Source organism: Macaca nemestrina, chromosome 14, assembly GCF_043159975.1.
Source record: "Macaca nemestrina isolate mMacNem1 chromosome 14, mMacNem.hap1, whole genome shotgun sequence".
Taxonomy (NCBI): domain Eukaryota; kingdom Metazoa; phylum Chordata; class Mammalia; order Primates; family Cercopithecidae; genus Macaca; species Macaca nemestrina.
This window is the reverse complement of record NC_092138.1, coordinates 113988368-114014453: the sequence shown is the minus strand read 5'-3', so window position 1 is coordinate 114014453 and position 26086 is coordinate 113988368. Positions and strand designations below refer to the sequence as shown.

Genomic DNA, 26086 nt, shown 5'->3' with positions numbered 1-26086 from the left:
TCATTTACATTAGTCCTGAGGACCTACTAAGTCCTAGGCACTGGCTCTGAGCTGGGAAGGGGGTATAGGCTGCAAGATTTAGGGATTCCCTGGAGCCATAACCACAGTTACACTAAGCAAAGCCTTCCCAAAGGGCACACTGTGATGTTCCAAGGCATGGAAGGGTCTGGAATCGGGCAATGTCACAAAGCCCACCAGGATGGTGCCCCACGATGCTGGGGGTTCACAGTCGCCAGGGATTTTTGTTTGTTTTTAACTGTTTGTTATGAAATCTCATAAAAATATCCAGAAGCAGTGAGGATAGTCTGAGAACCCCCATGGATCCATCCCCTGCTTCGACAGAGGTCAGCTCATGGCGGTCTAAGCTCGGGTTGCACCCTCACCTGCTCCCCCTGCCCTGGGTTATTTTAAAGCAAACCCAGACAGCATTTGACTTTCCCCATGGATGTTTTAGTCCAGATCTCCTGAGACTGAATATTCGGTGTGGACAATGGCCAGACCTCCCGTAAACACAGGACTCTGCCCTACAGTCTGTGGCAGCCCGCCCAGGAGACCAAACCATGACCTGCAGGAGCCCGCCCGGGAAGCCGCCTGCTGCACCAGGCTTGCAGGAAGCCAGGCTGCTCTCTCCTCCAATAGTCCAGGAAGCTGAACTAAGTCACCCCTATAGCCACCTATCCCAAATGGCCAGGGCATCATTAATAACTGTCAGTGTCTCTAGTTTTTGTTCCTGCTTCCAACCTAGGACCAGCCAGAGAAAGCCAAATGTGCTCCCCTGTCCAGTCCTGTGGAATGCCTACTTCTAGAGAGACGCCTCCAGCTCCCCAGCAGCAGCCTCCAGCAGGCATGCCTGGAGCCTTCCCTTTTCCTCTAGAACTCTCCCTGTCCTCTCCCTGCCTTCGAATCCGCCAGATGTGAACGATGCTGGCCGACTCCCTTGCCCCAGCAAGCTCTGAGTAAACAGCCTTGGCTTGTCTCCTTTGGGTGGTCTTCATTTATTCCACACCCCAAAGATAAGGAACCTTTTTTAGTAAACGCATAGGGACACATGATACACCTAGAAGTCTCACTGAGGATTCCACCAGGGCCCAGCCAGGGTTAGAAATCTCCCTGAGGAGACGGTATTCTATGGCTTCTGGGCCCTCTCCAGCTCGGGCCCCTCCCTCACTGGACCATCAGGGACATGTGATGCTTCTGTGTCCAGACCGGGCCAGAAGAGACGTTTGATGCCCTGAAGATGCTGGCTGTCACTGGACACCAGCCAAGGTCATTGGCTGGTGACCGGCTCCCCTGAGTGATTTTGTCTAGATGCTGACCCCACAGCTCTTCCTGGAGGGGATTAGGGACCCAAAGACATGGTGAGAGCCATCGAAATGAATGTCAAAATGGCCCGAGTCCTCTCACTGAACACCGTGAAAGGGACATGGTTTCCAGTAATACTGCAGAAACCCCACCTTTCTTCCCACAGTAGTGGCTCTAGCACCTTCTCCACAGGCCCGTTCCCCTGAAAGGCTGCTCCTGGGACCCCAGCCCGAGGCCACCTTTGCCTCCCGTTCTTCTTATTTATTAAGTTAATTGAATTCATCTTTTTGGCCAAGTCTTTTTTCCTTCATCTGCTTTCTCTGGCCCTATCTCTAAGCCCACAATCTGACTCAACATCATAAACACCACAAAAAGGCTCAGGTGAGGAAGACGCGGGGCGAGGAGGAGGAGGTGGGGGGGACAGGGAGAGGCAGGGAGGAGAGGGGGGAGTCAGGGGAGGCCACTGAGGAGCCACTCTCAGGTGCTGATCCTGTACTTATGAGCCTTAAATTTCTACTGTTTAAAAAAAAAAAAGTCTGGCTGGGTGCAGTGGCTCACACCTATAATCCCAGCACTTTGGGAGGCTGAGGCGGGAGGATCACCACCTTTCTTTTTTTTCTCTGTCTCTACAAAAAAGAAAAGAAAATTTAGCTAGGCATGGACGCCTGTAGTCCCCGCTGCCCAGGAGGCTGAGCCTGGGAGGTCGAGACTGCAGTGAGCCATGATGGATCCACTGCACTCCAGCCTGGATGACAGAGTGAGACCCTGTCTCGGAGAAAGGAAACAACGTGAGCCCTCATCCTACCTCTGTCTGCACACAAGAAACATAGTCCCCTCCAAATAGTTCTGAGGATTTCTGGGAAATAGCCCACAGATGTTGCTTCCGAGTCCTGCTGGGTGTCTCCCTCACTTCTGGCCACTCCATCTCCAGCTGGCCTTGCTGCTCTCATTTCTGGAGGCTGAACTGAGACATGGTGGGAACGCCCTCAGTCTCTCCCTCCCTTTCCGGAGTCAACCACTCCAGGCAGCGGCGTGGAGCGGGCCTTTTTTGAAGGCTTCGGGTAGGGGAGGTGACTGCAGCCCAGGGAAGCCGGAGCACCAGGTTCTGTCGCTCCTTTGAAAATTCCCTGGCCTTTGTCCAGTCCAGGGTTTCTTTTGCTGCCACTTTCTTCCATGCGCCTGTCTGGGTGCCGCGCTGTGAGGTCTGCTCTCTTCCTTTGAAGCCTCTTCTCCTCTCCTCTCCCTCCTCTTGTCTCTGGTCCCCCAACCCTCCCCCTCCCAGACTCTAGGAGGCAGTTCCTGCTGTCTCCTAACCTGCTCTGACAGCTCCGAACAGCAGCGGTAACTTTGGAATGGGAATTGTCTTTAAAGGATGTTCTGTGAGTTCTGAGGGGAGCTCAGTCCGACTACTGGGTTTCCCTCCTCTGCCAGGAGAAGCCCCTTTATGGAGAAGTGGGGTGTGGGGGTCAGATCAGGGCATCTCACCTGTTCCTCTCCCTGCTTTACTTCCCAAGCTCACACTGTAGCTCAAAATGCCCACAAATTCTGAGCAGACATCACTCACCATGGTGACACAGGGACATTAGGGTCCCTGAGAGTGGGGCCTGGAGGTAGGACAGGGAGATGCAGGCTCATGTCATCATAGTGTGAGAAAGCCCACTGGGGAGAAGTCAGGTGGCACCCCAGGGACAGAGCCAGGGTGGCACCTGCGTACTTGGCTGCCTCAGAACCGCAAAACAGCGGGGCGGCACCTTGGAGGGCTAGGAGGTCAGCTAGTCTGCCCCCAGGCCCGGAAAGCCACCAAAGCTGCACTGGGTGCTGGAAGGGAAAGAGAGAAAAATCCAAATTGCAGCAAACGCAGCCTGTCCTGCCCTTAAGTGCATGGAAGCAGCATGGGAGCAGCTAGTTGGGTGCTGCGGTGCCACTGAGCAGGGAGACCTGGGGCCAGGGGCCTGAGCGGGGGCTGAGCCTTCTCTGTGGCCAGGAGCAGCATCACTGCACTCTGTCAGCTTCTCCCTGATTCTCCCCAAACGCCAGGCTTTGGGGGCTGGGGTGGGAGAGCATCACAGCGCTCTGCAAGGAGGGAGGCTGATTCCTGCTAAGACAGTTTGGCAGGGCTTCGAGAAGCAGCTCCTGAAAGCCCTGCTACTGACGTGACACATCAAAGCTGGTGTGGAGACAGCACAGTGGCGGGGAGCGGCGGGGGGCGCTCAGGAGTAGCTGCGCTCAAACCCACCGGCCTATCCCCTGCTGGGCAGGCTGCAGGGGGCGCTGTGCCCCACCAGGACTGGCCGCCTTTCAGCCGGTGCTCTTTGACTGGCTGGCACCCCCTGTGTCCTGGTTGGCACCCTCCTCTGCTTCCTGTTTGAACACTGCCTCCTGCATGGGTGTTGTCAGGGAGGGCAGAGGAATCTGGGAAAAACAGCCCCAGGATGGATACTGGCTGTGTCTGGGGTTGGGAGAGGACCTGAGGGGCTGGGAAAGGATGAAAGGGGATGGGAGGGGAGAGGATGAGACGGAGGGGAGATGCAGAGGGAAGGGACAGTGCTGCTTCCTGCCCACCCCCTCCCTTGCCAGCCTGGGGAAGCTCCCCTGGAGACCTGGGGGAAACGGTCACTGGCGGAAGGACACCCTCCTTCTCTAGCAGCTTTCCCCAGACCCCGGGGCCCGTGTGGGTGGGCTTGTGCCAGTGGTTCTCCGGGTGTGATGCCCTGACCAGCAGCATCCGTGTCACTTGAAAATGTGCTACAAATGCACATTCTCAGCTCTATCCCAGAGCTACCGAATCAGAGCTCCCGGGGTGGGGCCCAGCAATTTGTGTTTCCAGAAGCTTTGCCAGCATTCTGTTGCACAATCAAGTTGAGAACCACTGGCTTAGGGAAGAAGGGTGGGTGTAGGGGGCGATAGGATAAGGACACAGGGCTGTGTCAGCAGATGTTGGAGCCAGGGACTGGATGCTGGCTCGCCTCCTTCTTGCCTCTGTGGTCTTCTGTTTTCTCTGTGCACCATCCATTCATTCTGTGTCTCCCTCTTGCTCTCCGTCTTGACTTTGGCTGTCTACCTCGTAGAAACATGGTGGCCCCATAACTTTCAAGCGAACACATTCATCCAGTTCCCAGCAGAGGTGCCTCTCCCTCATTCTCTCACTATCTGCCCTTTTTTCTTCCCATTCCCCATCCCTGGAAAAGCCAATCTGCGGCTGGGTCTGGCTTCTCTCTTTCCCTTTGTGCTGATTTCATTCCATTCCACACCCATCATGCCCGTGAAGTGGCTGCTGCAGCTCCTGCTCTTACGTTTTCTCAGCTTCTGATCTGGTGGAAAGCAGGGGTTCATGCCCCTAATGATTGCACTGATGTCCTGGGCCTGACTTTCATCGGCTGGGACTGGGTCCCAGGCAGCCTCTCAATCAATCACAGTGGCCAGGAGTGGGGTATGTGGATTGGCTTGGGCCAGTCAGGGCCCTCCTCTGCATCTGAGGATGGAGTTGAGCACACTCAGACCATACAGGCAGAAGGGCAAGACGGCGACTCCTCTTTGGGAGCCTGTGTTACTGTAAGTGGAGTGTAGATGGCACAGAGTTGTTACATAAAGCGAAGAATGGAATGCTTGGCCCAGTGCCTGGCACTAGCATGTTCTCAACAAGCACTAGCTGACGTGATTTGTGATTGCTACTTGTTGAATGAATTAAGTTTCATTAGTTCATCAGTCAGCAGGGCTTCCTATATCCTTGACACCATTTGGTGCCGGGGCAGTGGCCTGCTGGTCAATATTTAACAACCAGCGCTGGGGGCAGGGTGGGGAGTCCTTATTGTAGCCTCTGCCATTTCTATGGTGTCAACACTCCCACTGTGGCCAATTTTGTTACCAACATGAGGTCACTGACCATGGACTTGGGAAGAGATGGACATCGAGGGTGCTCAGGGGGCAGTGATTGCCACAGTGCTGAGCCCTTGCTGAGGGCCAGCAACGCCCCACGCTTGTCACATGTATCATTTCATTTAACCGCTACAGAAACTCTTTGAAACATGTTATCTTTGGCCCATTTACAAATGAGGAAACTGAGGCTTAGAGCATTAAAGCCACTCATCCAGGTCACTCAGTGGGCAGCCAGGGTGCAGACCACAAGCAGCTGAGTCCCCAAAGGACCTCCCTGGGGCCAGATTCCCCCCACTTCCACCCGGTTCTCCTCTTGAAGCCGTCATTAACTTCCTCCAATCAGGATCCCATGCCCGCCCTCCCTGCTGTCCCTCCAGGGCCTGTCTCCCCTCCCCCCACCTCCCACTCCTACCATAAGCCAGTTACCCTGAATGCCTGGGTCCCTGAGGACATCTCCTCTGTTTACCCTCATATGTCCAGGTCCAGCCTGCTCTTGTCAGGAACCCATTCAAATAGCCCAAGGAAAAGGCAGGCAGGAGGCTGCCTCATGAGAATCCAGGAGAGCATCTGAATGTGTAGGAACTGAGCCCCTGCAGGAACGGTCCACCCCACCCAGCTGCTGTCTCTCCAGGTGCTTCCTGTCAGTTGTTCAGTGTTTGGGCTGACCTAAGCCAGTTCACTGAGCACAGACGATATTAAATTTGGGGTAGAAAAATGGCAAACCTCACTAGTTAGAGATGGTTGAGGGCTATCCATTCTCCCCACCCTCACCACCAGGACATAATAGAGCAAAGCCTGGACCCGCTCTGCCATGCACAGAGCCCTTAGGAAAGTACCCTTGCGAGTCCGCAGGCCCCAGCGGGTTCACGCAGCCTGCTGGAGTGGCTCTGTGATGGCCTAGCTCTCTGTCCCCTTAAGTGCGCCAACAGCAGTCAAGGCAGATGCCATGGCATTCCAAAGGCAGGGTCTGGTGGTCACCCCGAGCCCTCACAAATGTTGGTTCTAAATGTAAAGATCTAGATGTTTGTCTAGCTCACTGGAATGTTGCCAGGGTCACCACCAGCCCCAGGACACTGAGAGATTAGGAACAGGTGCTCATCCACCTGGGCTGCCTGGCCCCACGTCAGCACCTTCCTGCTTGGACAAAGGAGTGTAAGGTGGATTTCCCCTGCCCTCACCCCCTCAGCTGGGCACTTTTGTGTGAACCCAACTGCACACCTGGGCAGCCAGCTGTGGCCAAGGGCTATGGCCAGCCCCAGACAGAAGCCCCTCCTTGCCATTCCTGGGAGGCTGGTTTTGCCCTGATGTTGAGATATGTGGTTTGGGGCTGGCCTGGGAGTCTCCCATGGCAGAATGTTTGGGGGACTGGGAAGAACTCCCAGCTCTCAGTGACCCCAGGGCAAGGGGACTCTTGGGAGTGGGTTTTCCAGGGGCATTGGCCCTGGGGCGTTTGAGGCTTTGTAAGTTAGATCAGACTTGATTATAAAAAGTAGAGTATGGATGCTGGTCAGAAAGTTCGGAAGAGAGAAGGCAGAAGGAAGGCAGCCTCCAGCCTCCTCCCTTCGCTCACCCATCTGGGCTTGTCTGTCACTCCCATGCCTGGCTCTGGGTAGACTGGTGTGAGTTCAAGCCCTGCCTTCTGCTCCCTGGCGGTGTAACCCTAGAGAAGTGGCTTCACCTCTCTGAGGCTCAGCTTCCTCCTCTGTGAAAAGGGTGACAGTGGTACAGATGGCACAGAGTTGTTACACAGTGCGGAGGATGGAGTGCTTGGCCCAGGGCCTGGCACATAGCATACGCTTAACACACGCTAGCCGTCGTGACTGCTACTTGTTGAATGAATCAAGGAATTTGAAGTTTCATTATGGCCGACAGGGCTTCCTATATCCTTGATACCCTTTGGTGCTGGGGTGGTGGTCTGCTGGTCAACATTTAACAACCAGCACTGGGGTAGGGCGGGGAGTCCTTATTGTACGTAGCCTTTGCCGTTTCTGTGGTGTAGACACTCCCACCGTGGCCAATTTTGTTACCAACATGAGGTCACTGACCTGGACTTGGGAAGAGATGGACACACTCGCCTCTGCTGGGTCTTGGAGCCAATCCCCTCCCACCTGCCACTGTCTGGGGTCCAGAGTCAGTAGGACAGTGTCCCTTTCCTCGAAGAGCTTTACAACTTACTGGGGACACAGCCACACGGGCGGGCCATTAGAATGTGTGGTGGTTAGTGCAGTGACAGAGTTCTCCATCCAGGATGATGGAGCACGGGAAGTAGCACCAGCCTGGCCTGGGAGGATCTGGCAGGGCTTCCTGCAGGCTGGCAGTTGGGGCGGAGGCTCTGAGGGAGCCCAGGAGTTATTTAGGTGGAGGTGGGCGAGGGCATGTTGGGGCTTGGGCACAGGATAAGGTGAGTACACATGTGAGGGAGGTCCTCAGAGATGCTGGGGGTAGAAGAGAGTTCAAGGAAGGGGGTGCGGTGGATGGAGGAAGGGCGGGGCCCGATGGTGGCCAGAGCTTTCCCGAGGCCAGGGCGTTGGTGAGGGGTGTGTGCTGGTCTGTGTCCTGAGCTGCAGGATGCAGGTTCGGGCCATCATTCTGTGTGTCCTTTTTCCTTCAGACAATTCCCAGCGCGCTGCTCGTCCAACTGATTCAGGAACGCCTGGCTGAAGAGGATTGCGTCAAGCGGGTAGGACTCCAGTGAGCTGGGGTCTTCAGTGCCAAGATAAAGGGGAGGGTGAAGGGCGTGTGGTCATCTCCAAGACCAGAGATGACCAGAGGCATGAGAGAAGGTAAGGCAGGCAAACGGGAGCTCCGTGAAGGTCAGTCTACAGACATGGATTTTGCTTTTGTCAAAGGAAAAGGAAGAGCGTGGAATTCGTTGTATCGGTCAAGGTTCCCGTAGGAAATAGCCAGCCCGCCCAGAGGGGTCACAGGAAAGCATTTAATGACAGGACAGTCGCAGAAGCGTGGGAGGGTAAGGCAACCGGCGAGTGATGGCGAGTTGCCAGGGACTGGCATCAGCAGGAGACAGAATTAGGGGTACCCCAGACTCTCGCCTCCCGTCCTTTGATCTCTTGCCAGACCCAGTGAAGCCAAACGGCAGGAATCCAGGTGAGCAATACACTGAGGCCAGCCTCCCGGGACGTGAGGAGGGTGGAGAGGGCAGGGGAGGGCTCAGGAGGACAGCAGCGTAGCACCCGTCTACTGGGCGGTGATGGGCGCCACAGAAGGGCTTTGCACACCGACTCGTGTGTCCTCACAGGAACCCCATTGGGTCGCGTCATTACTTCTCTCTTTTTATTTTATTTTATTATATGTATGTACGTATGTATGTTTGAGACAGGGTCTCACTCTGTCACCCAGGCTGAAGTGCAGTGGCGCGATCTCAGCTCACTGCAACCTCCGCTTCCCAGGTTCAAGCTATTCTCCTGCCTCATCCTCCTGAGTAGCTGGGATCACAGGCCTGTGCCACCATCCCCTGCTAATTTTTTGTATTTTTTAGTAGAGATGAGGTTTCACCATGTTAGCCAGGATGGTCTTGATCTCCTGACCTCGTGATCCGCCCGCCTCGACCTCCCAAAGTGCTGGGATTACTGGCGTGAGCCACTGCGCCTGGCCTAAGTTTTATATTTTTAATAGAGACAGGATTTCACCATGTTGGCCAGGCTGGTCTGGAATTCCTGACCTCAAGTGATCCGCCCGCCTCGGCCTCCCAAAGTGCTGAGATTACAGACATGAGCCACCATGCCCAGCCCCTGTTGTTTTTACTCTCTGTCAATCAGATGTGATAATTTGTATTGAACTATTGTCAGGGTCACTGAATCTTCCCTTTATTTTTTTATTCCACTATTGAGCTTGTCCTGTGAATTTTTTATTGCATCGATTCTTTCTGCCTTCTGTGTCTTTGCTGAGACTCTATCTTTCCATGTGTTTACCAGTTGGAACTTTCTTGTAATAGCCGCTTTTGAGTCTTCATCCGCTAATTCCAACATCTGAGTTATGTGGTGGTGACATCTGTATCTGCTCTCATGTGAGTAGAGATGTTCCTGGTTCTCCCTGCGCTAAGTACTTTTGTATCTTGGACATTTTAAATATTGTTATGAGGCTCTGGGTCTTGTTTAAATCCTATGGCAAATGTCATTTTTTTGCCTAAGGAGATGACTGATTCAGTTGGGTTCAGGTTGCACGTTCCCACCAGGCTTCTCAGGGTGTGGTTTCCATGTCAGTGCTGTGTTCAGCCCCTTTGCAGTGCCATGCAGTGACTGACCGTGCAGCTCTGTGCTGCGCGCATATCACCCCGGGGCACCTGGGGACTTGGCGGTTAGCTGGCCACAGTTCACGTCTCAGTGTCTCTGAAATGCCGTTTAGGGTCTGGCCCACACGCGCACAGCTTGGGGGTGAGCCTTTGATCTCATCAAATGCTGTGTTTAGTTACTTCCCTGAGCTCCCCTCTCTGGCACCTCCCAGTAATTCCTAGTTCCCCGGTGCTCCTCTTTTTGGTATTTTGGCCAGGAAACTGAGATTTTATTTATCCTGCTCTGCCACTCACTTCCTGAGACTGCACCCATGACCAGGGTCAAGTGGTGGGAGGACAAGAGAGGAAGGATTGACCGGGCTTTGCCCTGTTCTCTTGGGACTGGAGAAGGGTCCCCTCTTTCAGTGTTTCAGGTACCTGCAGGCCCCTTTGACACAGCCGTGCCACCACGGCCAACGCAGGACTGCCTGGAGGCAGGAGTGTGAGATAACAGAGGAAAGAAAAACCCCACAGAGGCACCCCCACTCCCTTTTCCCACTCCCCTCCCAGCTCACTCTTCTCCCATCTGCTGCCCACCTTCAGCCTTCAGGTTGCCTTAAGACTAGGCCAGGAGATACTGGTTTGGTGGTATTTGGGATTCTAGTCTTTTCCCCCAAATTGCCTACTACTGGATAACTTTCTGAGTCCTTGAATAGCTGCCCCGTGTGTTTTATGCATGTATTACAGCTACTTTCACTGGGGGTGACAAGGGTGGGGGGGCGCGCATTTCATGTCTCCCAGAATCGGAAATTGTGTCCTTTTAAAATATATATATATGCACATACAGACTCTCTCTCTCTCTCCATCTGTCTCTCACTTGAAAATGTATTAGGGCCAGGCCGGGCGTGGTGGCTCACGCCTATAATCCCAGCACTTTGGGAGGCCAAGGCAGGAGGATTGCTTGAGGCCAGGAGTTCTAGACCAGCCTGGCCAACATGGCAAAACCCCGTCTCTACTAAAAATACAAAAAATTGGCTGGGCGTGGTGGCCCGTGCCTGTAGTCCCAGTACTTTGGGAGGCCAAGGCGGGCGGATCACCTGAGGTCAGGAGTTCCAGACCAGCCTGGCCAACATGGCGAAACTCTGTCTCTACTAAAAATACAAAAATTAGCTGGGCATGGTGGTGGGCACCTGTAATCCCAGCTACTTGAGAGGCTGAGGCAGGGACAATCGCTTGAACCCAGGAGGCAGAGGTTGCAGTGAGCCAAGATGGCACCATTGTAGTCCAGCCTGGGTGACAGAGCAAGACTCTGTCTCAAAAAAATAAATAAAAAATAAATTTAAAAAAATTAGCTGGGCATGGTGGCACACACCTGTAATCCCATTTACTTGGGAGGCTGAGGTGGGAGAATCGCTTTAACCCAGGAGGTGGAGGTTGCAGTGAGCTGACATCATGCCACTGTGCTCCAGCCTGGGCGACAGAGTGAGACCCTGTCTCAAAAAAAAAAAAAGAAAGTATTAGGGTTGAATGCAGTGGTTCATGCCTGTAATCCCAGCACTTTGGGAGGCTGAGGCAGGAGGATCGCTTAAGCCCAGGAGTTCAAGACCAGCCTGGCCAACATAGTGAAACCCTGTCTCTACTAAACACACAAAAAATTTGATGGGCATAGTGGCATGCAGTGGTAATCCCAGCTGCTCGGGAGGCTGAGGCAGGAGAATCGCTTGAGCTTGGGAGGAGGAGGTTGCAGTGAGCCAACATGCATCACGGCACTCCAGCCTAAGTGACAGAGCAAGACCCTGTCTCAAAAAATATATGTATTGATTGGGAAGCCCCAAATCTGAAGCAGTACCCAGGAATCTTTCCAGCATGCTGGTGTTGGAGTAGCAGTTCTCATGAGCTTCTTCTGCATGGCCCTCAGCCATGGGATCTACATCACAAACACGCTGCAGGCCGGGCTGCAACGCTGACTCTGAACAGTGTGTTTACATCTGACCTCAAATTGTTCACTGTGAGTGGACGGTCTTCTGCCCAGGTGTAGGCAGATATCCAGAGCCCAGAGGCTGTTCTAAATTGGGGGTGGACACATGTTTTCTGAAAAGGCTGGAGAGACACTCATCGATGCTTTGCAGGCTATACGGCCTCTATCACAACGACCAGCTCTGATGTAATACAAAGGCAGCCGTACACAACACAGACACGAAAGGACATGGCTGTGCTCTAGAAAGACTTTTATCTTAGAAGCAGGCAGCAGGCCAGATTTGGCCCGGGGGCTGTAGCTTGCCAACCCCTGTTCTAAGTAATACTTTCACATCGATCACAGAAACATTTCTGTCCTTTCTCTTGAGCTCTCAATAGAAAGCAAACTTCCAGCCGGGCGCAGTGGCTCACACCTGTAATCCCAGCACTTTGGGAGGCTGAGACAGGCAGATCATGAGGTCAGGAGATTGAGACCATCCTGGCTAACACGGTGAAACCTCGTCCCTACAAAAAATATAAAAAAACTAGCCAGGCACGGTGGCACGTGCCTGTAGTCCCAGCTACTCGGGAGGCTGAGGTAGGAGAATTGCTTGAACCTGGGAGGCAGATGTTCCAGTGAGCCAAGATCGCGCTACTACACTCCAGCCTGGGCGACAGAGCAAGACTCCATCTCAAAAAAGAAAAAAAAAAAAAAAAACGGCAAACTTCCACCTTCTAGGAGTGTTAGAAGAAAGGCCAGCTTCACCACAGACTTTCATTTTCACTAAGTTCCCTCCCAGTCACCCGACTTCCAAGCTCCATGGCTTGATTCTGCGTCTCCAGTTGAGTGCCCCCTGCAGGCCCTGAGTTGTTTTCACTGCTAGGACCCTTCCCCACACCCGAGACCCTCCTCCTCAGCACCCCCGACTTCTAGCAAGATGATGTTGCCTGCCTTGGGCTCACCATTTGCAATTGGAGACAGAGTCAAACATGACCAAGGCAAGGCAGATGGTGAGAAGGGTTGTGATGGACAAACCATGGCCAGGAGAGTCAAGTTATTCCTGAAGTCTCTAGTGAAGGGGACTGGAGTGGACTGTGGAGGGGCCGTCTTAGGCTGGAGGGAATGGCAGCCAGAAGTGAGGCAGGGACCAGAAAACCCAGCCCTTTACCCCAGCTTCACACTCTTCACTCAGAGTGTCCAACCAACCTCACGGGAACTTTTCCTAAAACTGACCCATCGGTCGGTCACTATGTTTAAGGTTTCCCACCTCTTTTCTCTAGGACATGCCGAACAATCTTTTGGCAGAGAATTAAAGGGGAGGGAAAGATGGCCCGAGTGACTGGAAATGGGCCAGCATTTTCCCATACAAAATGCTGTGTGCCTTACTCCATTATTTCTTATGCATTTGCCAAGTTGGATTAGATTCTTGCATAGCAGATCACCAGGCTGGAAGCATTCAAGGGAGTCTTCCTTTCTTCTCTTCAGTCTTTTTTTTTTTTGAAACAGGGTGTTGCTCTGTCACCCAGGCTGGAGTGCAATGGCACAGTCATGGCTCGCTGCAGCCTCAACCTCCTGGGCTCAAGCGATCCTCCCACCTCAGCTTCCTGAGTAGCTGGGACTACAGGCACGTGCCACTATGCCCGTCTATTTTTCATTTTTATTTTTTGTGAGACCTGGTCTCCCAGTGTTGCCCAGGCTGATCTTAAACTGGGCTGAAGCAGTTTTCCTGCCTCAGCTTCCTGAGGAGCTGGGGCCACAGGCGTGCACCACCTTGCCTCGCTAATTTTTATATTTTTTGTAGCGACAGGGTCTCACCATGTTGCCCAGGCTGGTCTCAAACTCCTGGGCTCAAGTGATCCACATGTCTTGGCCTCCTGAAATGCTGGGATTATAGGCATGAGCCACCGTGCCTGGCTCTCTTTGATCTTTAAGGCTAAGCCGTTTTCTCTTTTTCATCATGATAGCTACTCATCAAATTTGGTCAAATATAGGGAGGTGGTACTTCTTTGGCTTAAGTTGCCCAGGACTGGACACCCTCAGCAGGGGTGGGGGCTGTCTATGAAAGCACAGCTGGATACGGTCTTAGCCATCAGGCGGTGTTTCAAATTCAATATGCCAAGAGTTCCTGGAACCAGGACTCTCAGTGTGATGAGCATTCGTTCTAAGCACACAGGAAGGGAGAAATTGTGTAGTTCCTATCCTCAGCAATAACATGCACCTAAAAACTGTGGCCTACTCATGAGCCACCATCACCACCCTTGGCAAACGAAAGGCCCAGTGGAGATGGCGCCACAGTCTGTCTCAGTCAGCAAAGGCAGCAGGACTTCCCTGTGCCTGGTGGTGGAAGACCCGCCTTTCCCTTTTCAGATTTCCTTTGAAGATGCTATGATCCCCAAACCACCTGTGACCCAGGAACTCGAGCAGGAACTGCTGTGTCCGGGCCGCTCTTCCCCCGGCCCTCTCTCCTGGTCAAGAGTGTTTGCTTCAACCAGCTGCCTTGGTGCAGCGGAAGCCGGGAGCTGGCCTGCTGACCACTGGAAGGCAGAAGTCTCTGGGGTCCAGGCAGGCAGGAGAGCAGGACAGGCCCAGAGCCTCTGCTCCAGCTCTCCATCTCACCCCAGGAGAAGCTAGAGACCTGAACTGAGCATGCGTCTGAGCCTGGCATCAGGTACCCAGCAGCTTCTCCAGCTTCATGGGACCCTACATGGTCAATGTTACTATTATTGTGCCCATTTTATAGCTGCAGGGCCTGAGGCACGCCCAGAGCCACACAGTGGGAAGCAGCAGGGCTGGCCAGGGTGGACCAGGCATGTGGTACACAGGACCAGCGCTGTGACCCGGGGGCTCCAGGGCTGTGCCGTGCAGCCCAGGACAGAAGCTCAAAGGCTAGGCAAAGCCTACCTACTCCCTGTCATGTTTTGTGCCATTCACAGGCCCCCATGTGTCCCCATGCCACCTGATGTGTTCCTCAACTGGAGTCATGACCAAAAGCCTTGTCATGGTTTGTTGGCCTACCCGGCTCCCCAGCCAGTGTTTCCTAAAAGTACTCATTCATTCATTCATTCATTCATTCATTCATTCATTCATCTATTCTCTTATGCAACAAATCACTTTGCTAAGCACAGGGGCCAAAGCAGTGAATAAGAAAGTTAAATGTCTGCTCTTGAGAAACAGAAGTTCTAGTCATGGAGAGACAGACAGTGTGAACCAGATAAACAAGCAAAGGTGTTACATCAGCTAGAGGTGGATCTGAACTTCATAGCGGGAAGAGAGGCTTGGCATGGGGCCAAGGCATCTGTGGGCCCCTCTGCCCCATCCACCCCACACAACCACTGCAGAAGGCCCACGGTGGGTGTCTGGATACCACCGAGCAACTCTTGAAGTCTCTCTCCTTTCCAACCTCAAAACATACGGAGCAGTACTATTTCGTGTAAGTAATTTTTGCAAGTTACAGCATTCCAATGGAAATGCTTCTGGTGGGTAAGCATTCTGGATTCTAGGTGGAAATCTAGAATCCAGAGATGCAGGGCCTCATGGTGGACTGCCAACAATTGTCTGTGTGTCCCACTGGCTACATACACCCCCTTGAAGTCGCACTGCGCTTCTTCCCTCGTTCCAGAATCTAACAAGGCTGCACAGTTTTCACACAGGATCCAGCTGGCCTGGACAGGTTTGTTTCCGTGATTTTTAAAAAAATCTCTACCTCACTGAGTGATAGTTTCTGGGGAAGATATGGTGATTCTCTCTATGATTGCAACTGGATATCCCAAACCTGCCCTCAGTGATCTAGAATAGCCTTTTTTTGTTTTGTTTTTTTTGAGACAGAGTCTCATTCTGTTGCCCAGGCTGGAGTGCAGTGGCATGATCTTGGCTCACTGCAACCTCCGCCTCCCAGGTTCAAGCAATTCTCCTGCCTCAGCCTCCTGAGTAGCTGCGATTACAGGCGCCTGCCACCACACTGGGTAATTTTTATATTTTTAGTAGAGATGGGGTTTCACGCCGTTGGTCAGGCTGGTCTCGAACTCCTGACTTCCAAGTGATCCCCTTGCCTCGGCCTCCCAAAGTGCTGGGATTACAGGCGTGAGCCACTGCACCCGGCCTAGAATAGTCTTTCAAATGCGCATTCAAATTCTGTGAATTCTTCCTGAGCTTATTTAAAAGCTTGGTCTGCATAACCTGTTTGCATAGTGCACCTGCAGTGTGGACAGAGTACGGGACCATGCATCCCAAGTCACCATCATAAAAATGATGATATCTGTTGTTAATATTATAAATTAAAATCTCAATTATTGACATCGTTATTAGTTGCATTACACTACATGTGATTATATTGTATTGTAAATAATATATTGACTATATGAGTATTTATAATGTGTGTTATTATTGTGATTATTTTGATGATGGTGGTAGCTGTCGTCTACACGCCTGGTTTGGCATGTTATCTGCTACGTGACATTTCAGGCGCACCTTGCACTATGCAAGAGGCTGCAATTATATTCTGGGTGACTCCCCTTGACTGGGAGTGTAGCATCGGCAGCAGGACTGTGTGCTGTGGAGTCCTTACAGTAGCCCTGCGGAGGTGGCGCTATTGGCTACCCTATTTCACAGATGCAGAATCCAGGCCCTGAAGAGGTTGTGTATCTTGCTGAACATCCCACAGTTAAGTCTCAGAACTGAGATGCAAACACGGTGTTGTACTATTGGCCACTCTGTTCTTGTTTCAAAGGTTGCATCTCAAAAAGGCAGTGAGTGTTATTTTGGTGAGAGCTTCACTTCCTTAGGCCACAGTTTTCCCATCTATACAATCATGGGGTTGGACCTGAGCATGGAAATCCCTTCTAGCCTTATAGTTCTGTGATTCTGATCATGTCCACGCTGTTGTTACCTGCAAAGTAAAGAAATATCTCCTTCAATTTGTTTTAAACTTTCTTCTAACCTTCAAGGGGCATCCAGTGCCTTTTCATCTCTTCCCGCTGGAGACAGGATTTCAAGAGTAAGAGGTTAGGCTTCTAATTATGTGCTTTGGTTGTGCAAAAACAAAACAAACCCTCATCCAAAATAAACAGGCTTTCTTGCTTTTAGGGAGAAAAATGACACATATGCATATTCATTTATATGGTAATTATTATTATTTAGCTACACAGGGACTAGAATTGGTAATTTAGAGCACAAAAAGAATGCAGGGAATAGTGTTCAGGGAAAAATAACGCAATCATAACCCATCAGGATTCTGTATTAATGCAGGGGAGTGGTTTCTTTTTCTTTTTTTTTTTCTTTTTTGGTCTAATGCAATCTCTTTGAAGAATTTTTTTTTTTGAAGTGACCATCAAATGCATTAGAGAAAGAAAAATTAGCACTCTGTATTGGAACAATCAAAAGGCGTTGTTGGCTCTACCTGTTGGATACCCATTAGCCATTTGTTAGGGACAATCAAGAGAATGTGCCCAAATCTTCAGACTACCCCTGTAGGGCAAAGAAAAGGCAAGACATAAGGCAGTAAGTTCTGGAAACTTGGAGGGAAAGGCTCAGTACCAAAGAGATTCTAAATTTTACCTTGCCCGTAGTCACCACTGGTGCTCCATTTTATTTAAATTGCTAAGAATCCCTTTCCTTTATTTGGAACCTGATCCATCTCCCCGCAGCTACCCTGGTTTCTTCCCAATCCTTTCTTCACATTGCTGCTGGAAGGATGGCTTTTTAAAGAATGAATGAATTTATTTCATAACCACGATATATTCATTCCTATGGTTCCAAAGGCACCAAAGTCCCCCGTCACTCCTGTTCCTTAGCCACCGAGTTTCCTTCCCTGGAGGCAACTGATGTTCACACTTTCTTGAAAGTGCACCCTTCTGAGGATGGTTTTAAACATAGAGAAACATTTATTATTTTAAAATAAATGTGGTTGTGACCCTCCACTGCTTCCGGGAGCCCTGTGTGTCCTGGGCCTTCCTGTGGCTCAGCTTTATCCCTGTACTTCTCTCATATACCCGTTCAGTACTCGCCACCTTTCCCCAGCTCAACCTGCACCCACCCTACTCAGGCCTTTGTGTGCAGCTGGCAGACCCTAATTGCATTAGGCCATATGCATTCTTGCAATGCCATAAAGAAATACCTGAGACTGAGTAATTTATAAAGAAAAGAGGTTTAATTGGCTCACGATTCCGCAGGCTGTGTGGGAAGCATTGTGCTGGCATCTGCTCAGCTTTGGGGAGGCCTTAGGAAGTTTCCCATCATGGCAGAAGTTGTAGGGGGAGCAGGCACATCACGTGGCCAGAGCAGGAGCAAGAGAGAGAGAGTGGGAGGGGGAGGCGCCACACACTTTTAAGCAACCAGATCTCGTGAGAACTCACTATTGTGAAGACAGCACCAAACCATGAGTTTGGTTTGGTGCCCCCGTGATCCAAACACTTCCCACCAGGCTCCACATCTAACAATGGAGATTACATTTTAATATGAGATTTGGGTGGGAACACATATCCAAACTATATCACTAAGCAGCTCTCAATGATTTCCCACCCCCTTGTGTCCATGCCTATGTAATCCCCTCCCCTTGAGTGGGAGCAGGACCAGCTGAATATGGCAAAGGTGAGGGGATGTCACTCCTGTGCTACATTACTTTATGTAAGAATGTGCTTTAGCAGACCAGAGAGAGATCCTCCTTGCTGGCATGATGAAGTATGCAGCCATGTTGGAGAAGCCCACATGACTGGTCTCTAGGAACTGCAGGGGCCTCCAGCTCCCAGCAAGCAAGAAACCAGAGCCCTTAGTCATACAGCAGCAGGGAAATGGATCCTGTCGACAATCCAGATGAGCTGGGAAGAGGGTTCTCCCTTAGTCAAGCCTCCAGATGAGAACACAGCCCAGTCAACACCTTGACTGCAGACTTTGAGACTGAATAGATGACCCAGCTGAGCTGTGCTTAGACTCCTGCCCCTTGGAAACCATGTGATAATAATTGTATTGTCTAAAGTCGCTAAGATTGTTATGCAGCAATAGAAAAGGAATACACAGTGCTCTTAACCTCACCCCTTAGCTAGAAAACTGCTCTCGTTCCTCAGCCTTAGCTTCAAGTCACTTCTTCAGGGAGGCCTCCCCTAACCTTGTCCAGCCCCACATGAGGCCGACCTGCCTGTTACACGTGCTCACAGCATTCTGCTCTCCAACTCTGCACTGTCATAGTTAGAAATGCAAGATCTTTTGTATGGTACCTGGCACAGACTCCATGCTGGGTAAATACTTATAAGATGAATGAATGAATCAATCAATCAATCATTTAGTCAATCAACAAGTCAATCAGTGAATCAATGAATGCCATTTGGAGAATTCCCCAGTTCTGCACCACCATGGCAGTGAATTCCTATCCCAACATGCTTGTGGCCCAAGGAGGGAAAGGTGTTTAAAATCCAACAGCCCTATCCAGTCATGTCCGAATGTCCTAATAATGGTTTCAACACCAGGAACACATCTGTCTTCAGGCTTCTCTGGGGAGATTGTTTTGGCCAGTGTGCTAGCTTTGTTTTCTGTGAATTTTGGATCCGTTTAGCAACTTCTTCCTTGTATTCTAAAATTATTTCCATCATTAATGCTTTCAAGTTTCCCGTTTGGCCTTGGACTCCTGCACCTTAAGAAAGTTCAAGCGCTGCACCCTAAGGCTAGAGGTGCCCCCATGGGACCCCGGGTTCAAGTTTTTGAGGACAAGTCTTCCAAGCTGATCTCCTATGCCAGGAGATTTTCCTGTCTCCTCCTCCTTTATTCCTCCAATCAACTGTAACAAGAATCAAGCACCAGGGTGCTTGATTTTAAAACATTAAATAAATGTGTAACATAAAAGTGATCACGCCTGGCGGATGAATCCCAGTTTGTCTCACCAATGTCTTTTGAAAAGCCATCTACAGAAATCATCCCACCAAAACCTCTTATAAAAAGGGAAACTGAGGCCCAGATGGATGAAGGAATTTGGTTGATGTCCCACAGGCCGGGTCAGTGTGGCATTTTACAGGCCACCATGCAGAGGCTCCTGGCTACCTGACTGGCAGGTCAGGCTTCAGCTGGACTCGGCAAGCTTGTGCCAGGCCTTATGACAAAGGCGTTTGTATGTCACCAGCAGCAGACATTTGGAATATCACAGACTGGAAAATATCTGGCAAATAAAAGAAGAAATGTTTTCGTGTACGGATGCCACCCCCACGCTGCTGCAGGGGCAAAGGAAAGACTTGTGCCCAATTATGACAGCTCGTCATGTGTGGAGAATTTTATTATTCATCAAAAGGCAGAGGCCTTCCCGCACCGGGAATGTGATTTTTATGGGCTGCACACGTGGCTCGTGTTCATATCTGCTGACCTGAGCCGTCCCTCAAATATCTGGGCTGGCAGACAGCAGTGAGGGACACTCAGACAGGGACTGGTGTGGACAGCCTGCTCGGGCCGCAGTGCTTTTCTGCGTAGAGTGCCCTGTAATTCATAGACAAGCAGCATGGCCTTAGGTGCTGTGGCGCATGTCCTGAAGTAACAGCTGTCTTGCTGTCTCTGATTAAATGAGACGATCCAAGCATAGCGGTTAGCACCGTGCCAGGCCCGGAGGTCGACTTGGAGTTAAGATGCTTTTTACATGTCGGATGACCTGGGTGAAGGCCATTTGAGGATCCCTTATGAGTAGAAGTCCACTGCTTCTTCATACCTGGCTTTGTGTTAGACAACAGTCCTGGACACTTTCTGGATGGGTTTATGATCTACCAGCAACATCACAGTGTAATTTTTTTTTAGAGGTATTTCGGCTCACTGCAAACTCCACCTCCTGGGTTCAAGTGATTCTCCCACCTCAACCTCCCAAGTAGCTGGGATTGCAGGTGTGTGCCACCACAACTGGCTAATTTTTGTATTTTTAGTAGAGACGGGGTTTCACCATGTTGACTAGGCTGGTCTCAATCTCCTGACCTCAGGTGATCCACCTGCCTCAGCCACCCAGATTCCTGGGATTACAGGCGTGAGCCACCGCGCCTGACCTTTGGTACACTTTTGAAACCACAACTCAAGTGAGTTCTGTTACATCCCCACACCTGGGTGGATGAGAGTGAGCAGACTTTTCAGTGTAGTGCCTGAGGAAAAAAAATCAATGAAATTTCGCAGCCAGCTGCAGCCTGCCTTCCTCATGCCTGTTCACTTGTCTTGGTTTGTGTGTGTGTGTGTGTGTGTGTGTGTGTGTGTGTTTCCACTTGGGATTGAGTCCCACCACTCTGGAGGTTAGGAATGGTTCGAAAGGTTGCCAAGCACGAGTGTAATGCAGGAAGCCAAGCATGTGGGATGCTCGGTTCACTCGTTTGGAAATGGAGCTGGGCCGTGAGGGAAGGACCTTCAGTGTGACTGCAGCAGGAATTTGCTTTCTTGATGCTTGCTTTGGTTTGAATGTTCGTCCCCTCCAAAACTCATGATGAACTTTAATCCCCAATGTGGCAGCATTGAGAGTCACAGTACTGCCTTTAAGAGGTGATTGGGGCCGGGCTCAGTGGCTCACGCCTGTAATCCTAGCACTGTGGGAGGCCGAGGCAGGCAGATCACCTGAGGTCAGGAGTTTGAGACCAGCCTGAGCAACATGGCGAAACCCCATCTCTACTAAAAATAAAAAAATTAGCCGGGCATGCTGGTGGGCACCTGTAATCTCAGCTACTTGGGAGGCTGAGGCAAGAAGTTGGCTTGAACCTGAGAGGCAGAGGTTGCAGTGAGCCAAGATCACGCCACTGCGCTCCAGCCTAGGTGACAGAGCAAGGCTCCATCCCCCTTGCAAAAAAAAATGTTTTATTTACAATTTACACAGTTTCAGTATTCTGTCATAAGCAGCAAAAAATGGACTAAGACAGTGCTCAACTGGTGGGCGGTGCCTCCTCAGTCTGCATTCTGTTCAGAGCGTCTCCTCTTTCTTCTTCCTTAACTGTGAGGCTCACAGCCCCTGCGGAGTCAAAGCCACACTGTGACTAACAAAAGCTAGGCCCGCTGCATCCTCCCCGGTGCTGCTGAGCAGGAGCCTGCGGAGGGATGCTGCCCCTATCTGCATCCCGCTAATGCATTCTAGACATCGCCTCTTATTCCCCAGCACCTCTTCGAGAAGTCTTCCTTATTCTCTTATCAAAAGCAAAGGAAGGAATCACGGAGCCTGTCCACCAGGACCCATGAGCAGTTAAATGGGATATGAACAAGTCTCTGCTTCAGTGTGTTAAAGGAATGTTACCTTGCCCCGTGACTCATTGAGCCTGTGATCATGTTACAGTAAAGACAAGGAAGAAGGACAATGAAGGCCCGAGTTAAGCCCAGACACAGTTGGTGAAGAGCAGAAATGGTCCATCAAGATAAGGGTACACATCGGCCGGATGTGGTGGCTCTCGCCTGTAATTCCAGCTGTGGGAGGCCTAGGTGGGTGGATCTTTTGAGGTCAGGAGTTCGAGACAAGCCTGGCCAACATGGTGAAACCCTATGTCTAGTAAAAATACAAAAATTAGCCAGGTGTGGTGGCAGGCGCCTGTAATCCCACTACTAAGGAGGCTGAGGCAGGAGGATCGCTTGAACCCGGGAGGCAGAGGTTGCAATGAGCCGAGATCACGCCACTGCACTCTCCATCTAGGTGACAGATGGAGACTCGATCTCAACAAAAAAAAATTAAAAATAAGGTACACAGAATGCTCAGCTAGCATTTCCTGGCACCTGATATGTGCCAAATACCACGTCACACTGTGATGCATTTTCCCATTGAAACGGCACGACTGTCCTATGATGTTTTTCAACAGCTAAGACTTCTGGGGCACCTGCTGTGCATCAGCAAATGTTCTAGGTGGCTCAAAACAGAGGGCTGGCAGGAGCAGGCAGGTTCCAAGAGCTGCTGTCATTCTACGGATGTGGCAGGAGCCCCACCCACTGACCCAAAGGAAGGGTGAATACATTACGTAAAAGAAAAACTGACCTTCTCGAAATGCATCAGGTTCCAAATGTCTGCTTCTGCATTATCTTCCTCCTGGAGCTACAGAAAGAATGCCATCATCAGATGCAACACTTAGACCATTCTGTTGAACCTTGACCATGTCCGCAGATCCCTGGAGTCAGGTCTCTGATGCACGTGGGAAGCGAGTTCAGGCCCTCAGCCCTAAAAGTGACTGTATCAGCTGGGGGTATTTTCTTTACTGTCCACAAAATGCAAACTTCTTTTTTGTGTTCCCAGGTTGACTCCTCTTAGAGCTCACGTAATATCATGGAAACTTTGTTCTTTCACTGTAAGTGGGGAGAGGATGTAGCACACTTTTGACTGTGGAACCAAAAGTTTAGAATTTACATGTTGGATTTCTATAGTCTTTGTTTCCTCCTCTTTGGTCATAGATTTATGCTTCCCTGCCCATAACATGAGTCAGTATTTTATAGTGGAAACGGTAACGGAGTGGAGGAGCTAGATGCTGGTCCATAGAACCACCAGCTGTTTGTTTTATTTCTCCTTGTGGTGTCATTGGGCTGGCATTAATTACACCGCTTTCATCCCACTGACAGTAGGAACACAGGATTTTCTTGCCATTGTTTTGACACTCACGGGTTTATAGATGTCACTTGCCTCCTCCAAGGAGTGCGGTTTTATTGATCCACAGCTCTGCTGAGGCCGTAACTGTGTGTTCCTCAAATACAGATACAGTTAGGTTTGCAGAGGATTGGAAGGGGAGGTCTGAGTTCCACTCAGGAAACTTATGGCCCGCATCACAGTGAGGCAGGGCTTCTGAGGGCTTGGTGAGGTGCCGGGCAGAGCACAGTGATCAGTGATCACATCCCCTACGCCCCCTTATTTGTGGGTGTTTCTGTAAGAGACCCTGATGCTGAGGCTGTGGTTGGTTGGTTGGTGTGATGCGGGCTTGTGAAGGGCACATGTTGACCACGTGTCTGTATACAGAGCCACAGCACTCCATGTGGAGAGGAACGCGTGTTCCGATACGCTCTGTGGGTGCGTGATGCCTCAGATGATCCCTCTCACTGCAGTAGAAAAGGAAAAAGAGATGATCAGATGCAGGACAGGGCCTGAGGTTTGAGCAGACGCAAGTGGACCTTGGAGCAGGAGAGAGTATTGGAGAGGCACAGAGATGCTGGGAACGGGACTGGACCCAGAAGCACCGACCACATCACTCTTCTCTTCGCAGGCTGAGCAGAGAGTCAGAGGTGCCAGGCCTGCTCCCGAGAGCTAGCAGGGCATCCACCAGCAGAAGGGCAGAGCAGAAGGGGGCCAACTCCACATTCTTCCATTCTTTTTTTTTTTTTTTTTTTTTTTTGAGACGGAGTCTAGCTCTGTCGCCCAGGCTGGAGTGCAGTGGCCGGATCTCAGCTCACTGCAAGCTCCGCCTCCCAGGTTTACGCCATTCTCCTGCCTCAGCCTCCCGAGTAGCTGGGACTACAGGCGTGCACCACCACACCCAGCTAATTTTTGTATTTTTAGTAGAGATGGGGTTTCACCATGTTGGCCAGGATGGTCTCGATCTCTTGACCTCATGATCCGCCTGCCTCGGCCTCCCAAAATGCTGGCATTATAGGCGTCAACCACCGTGCCTGGCCCATTCTCCCATTCTTAGGCTGAGTTTGGTCTGTTTTTCAAATGAGTTGTCAACTATGAATAGCCTGTGTATGCCAGGAGACATTTATTAAGCACCTACTGTCTGCCAGACATTGTACCACCACTTTAGGTACATCGTTGCATGTAACCCTAAACACTATGAAGTGCAGACACTATTTTCATCATTCCTGTTATACAGATAAGGAAACAGTCACGTGGGTTAGAGGATGAGCAAACTCCCCTCAGGGAGGGCCGCTGGCCGAGTGATGGCAAATGGCGTGAGCCCACCTTGGGGCGAATCCACAGTAGCTGTCAACTCACTAGACCCCCGCATTCTAATTGAAATGTGTCTGTCCCAGCTGGGTGTGGTGGCGCACCTGTAATCCCAGCACTTTAGGAGGCCGAGGCAGGAGGATGATTTGAGGCCAGGAGTTTGAGAGCAGCCTGGGCAATATAGCGAGACCCCAGTTTCAAAAAACGAGAAATGTGTCTGCCCCAAGTCCTCCTTAACTAAAGATCTTCCCTCAGTTCGTATCTGGAATGCCATTTGCTCCTATTTTCCTGAGATTTGCCTTTTCAAACAATTTTTTTATATTAAGTTCTACAAACTTAAGTGGGACTCTTTGGAAGTAGGTAGAGAAAAAGATCGTTCACCTTTCTCAAAATTATAATGATAAGATTAGTTAACTTTGGGTCATTTCTTTGTTGCCAGGCACTACACTTGTTTTGTTGTTTGTTTTTTCAGAGATGGGGTCCACTCTGTCACCCAGGCTGGATGGAGTGCTGTGGCACAATCATAGCTCCGTGCAGCCTCGAACTCCTGGACTCAAGTGATCCTTCCACCTCAGCCTCCCGAGTAGCTGGGACTACAGGTGCATGTCACTGTGCCCGGCTAACTTTTTTTTTTTTTTTTTTTTGAGATCGAGTTTTGCTCTTGTTGCCCAGGCTGGAGTGCAATGGCACGATCCCAGCTCACCGCAACCTCCACCTCCCAGGTTCAAGCAATTCTTCTGCCTCAGCCTCCCGAGTAGCTGGGATTACAGTCATGTGCCACCATGCCCAGCTAATTTTGTATTTTTAGTAGACACGGGGTTTCTCCATGTTGATCAGGCTGGTCTCGAACTCTCAGCCTCAGGTGATCCACCCACCTTGGCCTCCTAAAGGGCAGGGGTTATAGGCGTGAGCCACCGCACCTGGCCTAATTTTTTACTTTTTTTTGTAGAAGTGGGGTCTCACTGTGTTGTCCAGGCTAGTCTAGAACTCCTGGCCTCAAGCAGTCTTCCCACCTTGGCCTCCTAAAGTGCTCTTAATGGGTATGAGCCACAGTGCCTGGCCTGTTTGTTTATTATCCTCGTTTAATTATTTCATCAACAGTGAGCTAGATTTTGATTATTCCCATTGTGCAGAGGAGAGTGAGGCCAGAGGGGATGAAGTGACTGGTTGAAAGTCACATGCTGGCTGTGGCACAGGTCATCTGGTTCCAAAGCCACTGCTTTCCGCTATCACAATAAACGGATCCTTTCCAGGGCTAATCTTGTTTCTAGAGAGGTGGGTCTACATCACAGACATGGTCTAAAGTGTTTGAGGGGAAAGGGCCCTGGGTGCTGTGTTATCCATGTCCGTTACTGTCATCTAAAGCACATTACGTCTGACCTGGAGAGCTAAATGTGAACCTCCAAAGTGAGTTATCTCTGCCGGGGGCTGTCTTGGGGCCGTCCCAGCCTCAGAGCTGCTCCATCTGGGGACAGAACAATTTGTTCTTCAAACTGTGTCTCCTTCCATGGAGTGGCTTCAGGGGCACCATAGACATTTGATATGAATTTGATTTAATTGTTTTAAAACTATTTAGGAACTAGTAAAAAGCCTCTTGAGGTCGGGCGCGGTGGCTCATGCCTGTAATCCCAGCACCTGGGGCAGCGGAGGGCGGACCATGAGGTCAGGAGATCAAGACCATCCTGGCTAACACGGTGAAACCCCGTCTCTACTAAAAAATACAAAACATTAGCCGGGCATGGTGGCACGTGCCTGTAGTCCCCGCTACTCAGGAGGCTGAGGCAGGAGAATCACTTGAACCTGGGAGGAGAAGGTCGCAGTGAGCCAAGATCGTGCCATTGCACTCCAGCAGCCTGGGCGACAGAGTGAGACTCAGTCAAAAAAA

The 26086-nt window shown here is 50.9% G+C and overlaps 1 protein-coding gene across 5 annotated transcripts in view; it reads left to right on the top strand.

Annotated features, from left to right (window-relative positions):
* Positions 1–26086, top strand: part of LOC105464067 (adenylate kinase 8) — a 156816-nt gene that overhangs the window by 16699 nt on the left and 114031 nt on the right. For 2 of the 5 annotated variants that reach the window (XM_011711732.2, XM_011711731.3), the window contains exon 5: positions 7790–7858. In XM_011711732.2, coding sequence (XP_011710034.1) covers positions 7790–7858 — 69 coding nt within the window. Of the gene's footprint in view, positions 1–7789; positions 7859–8076; positions 9203–15012; positions 15034–26086 lie in introns of those variants that run through there. The other 3 variants (XM_071078536.1, XM_024787448.2, XM_024787447.2) reach the window with 3 other exon arrangements.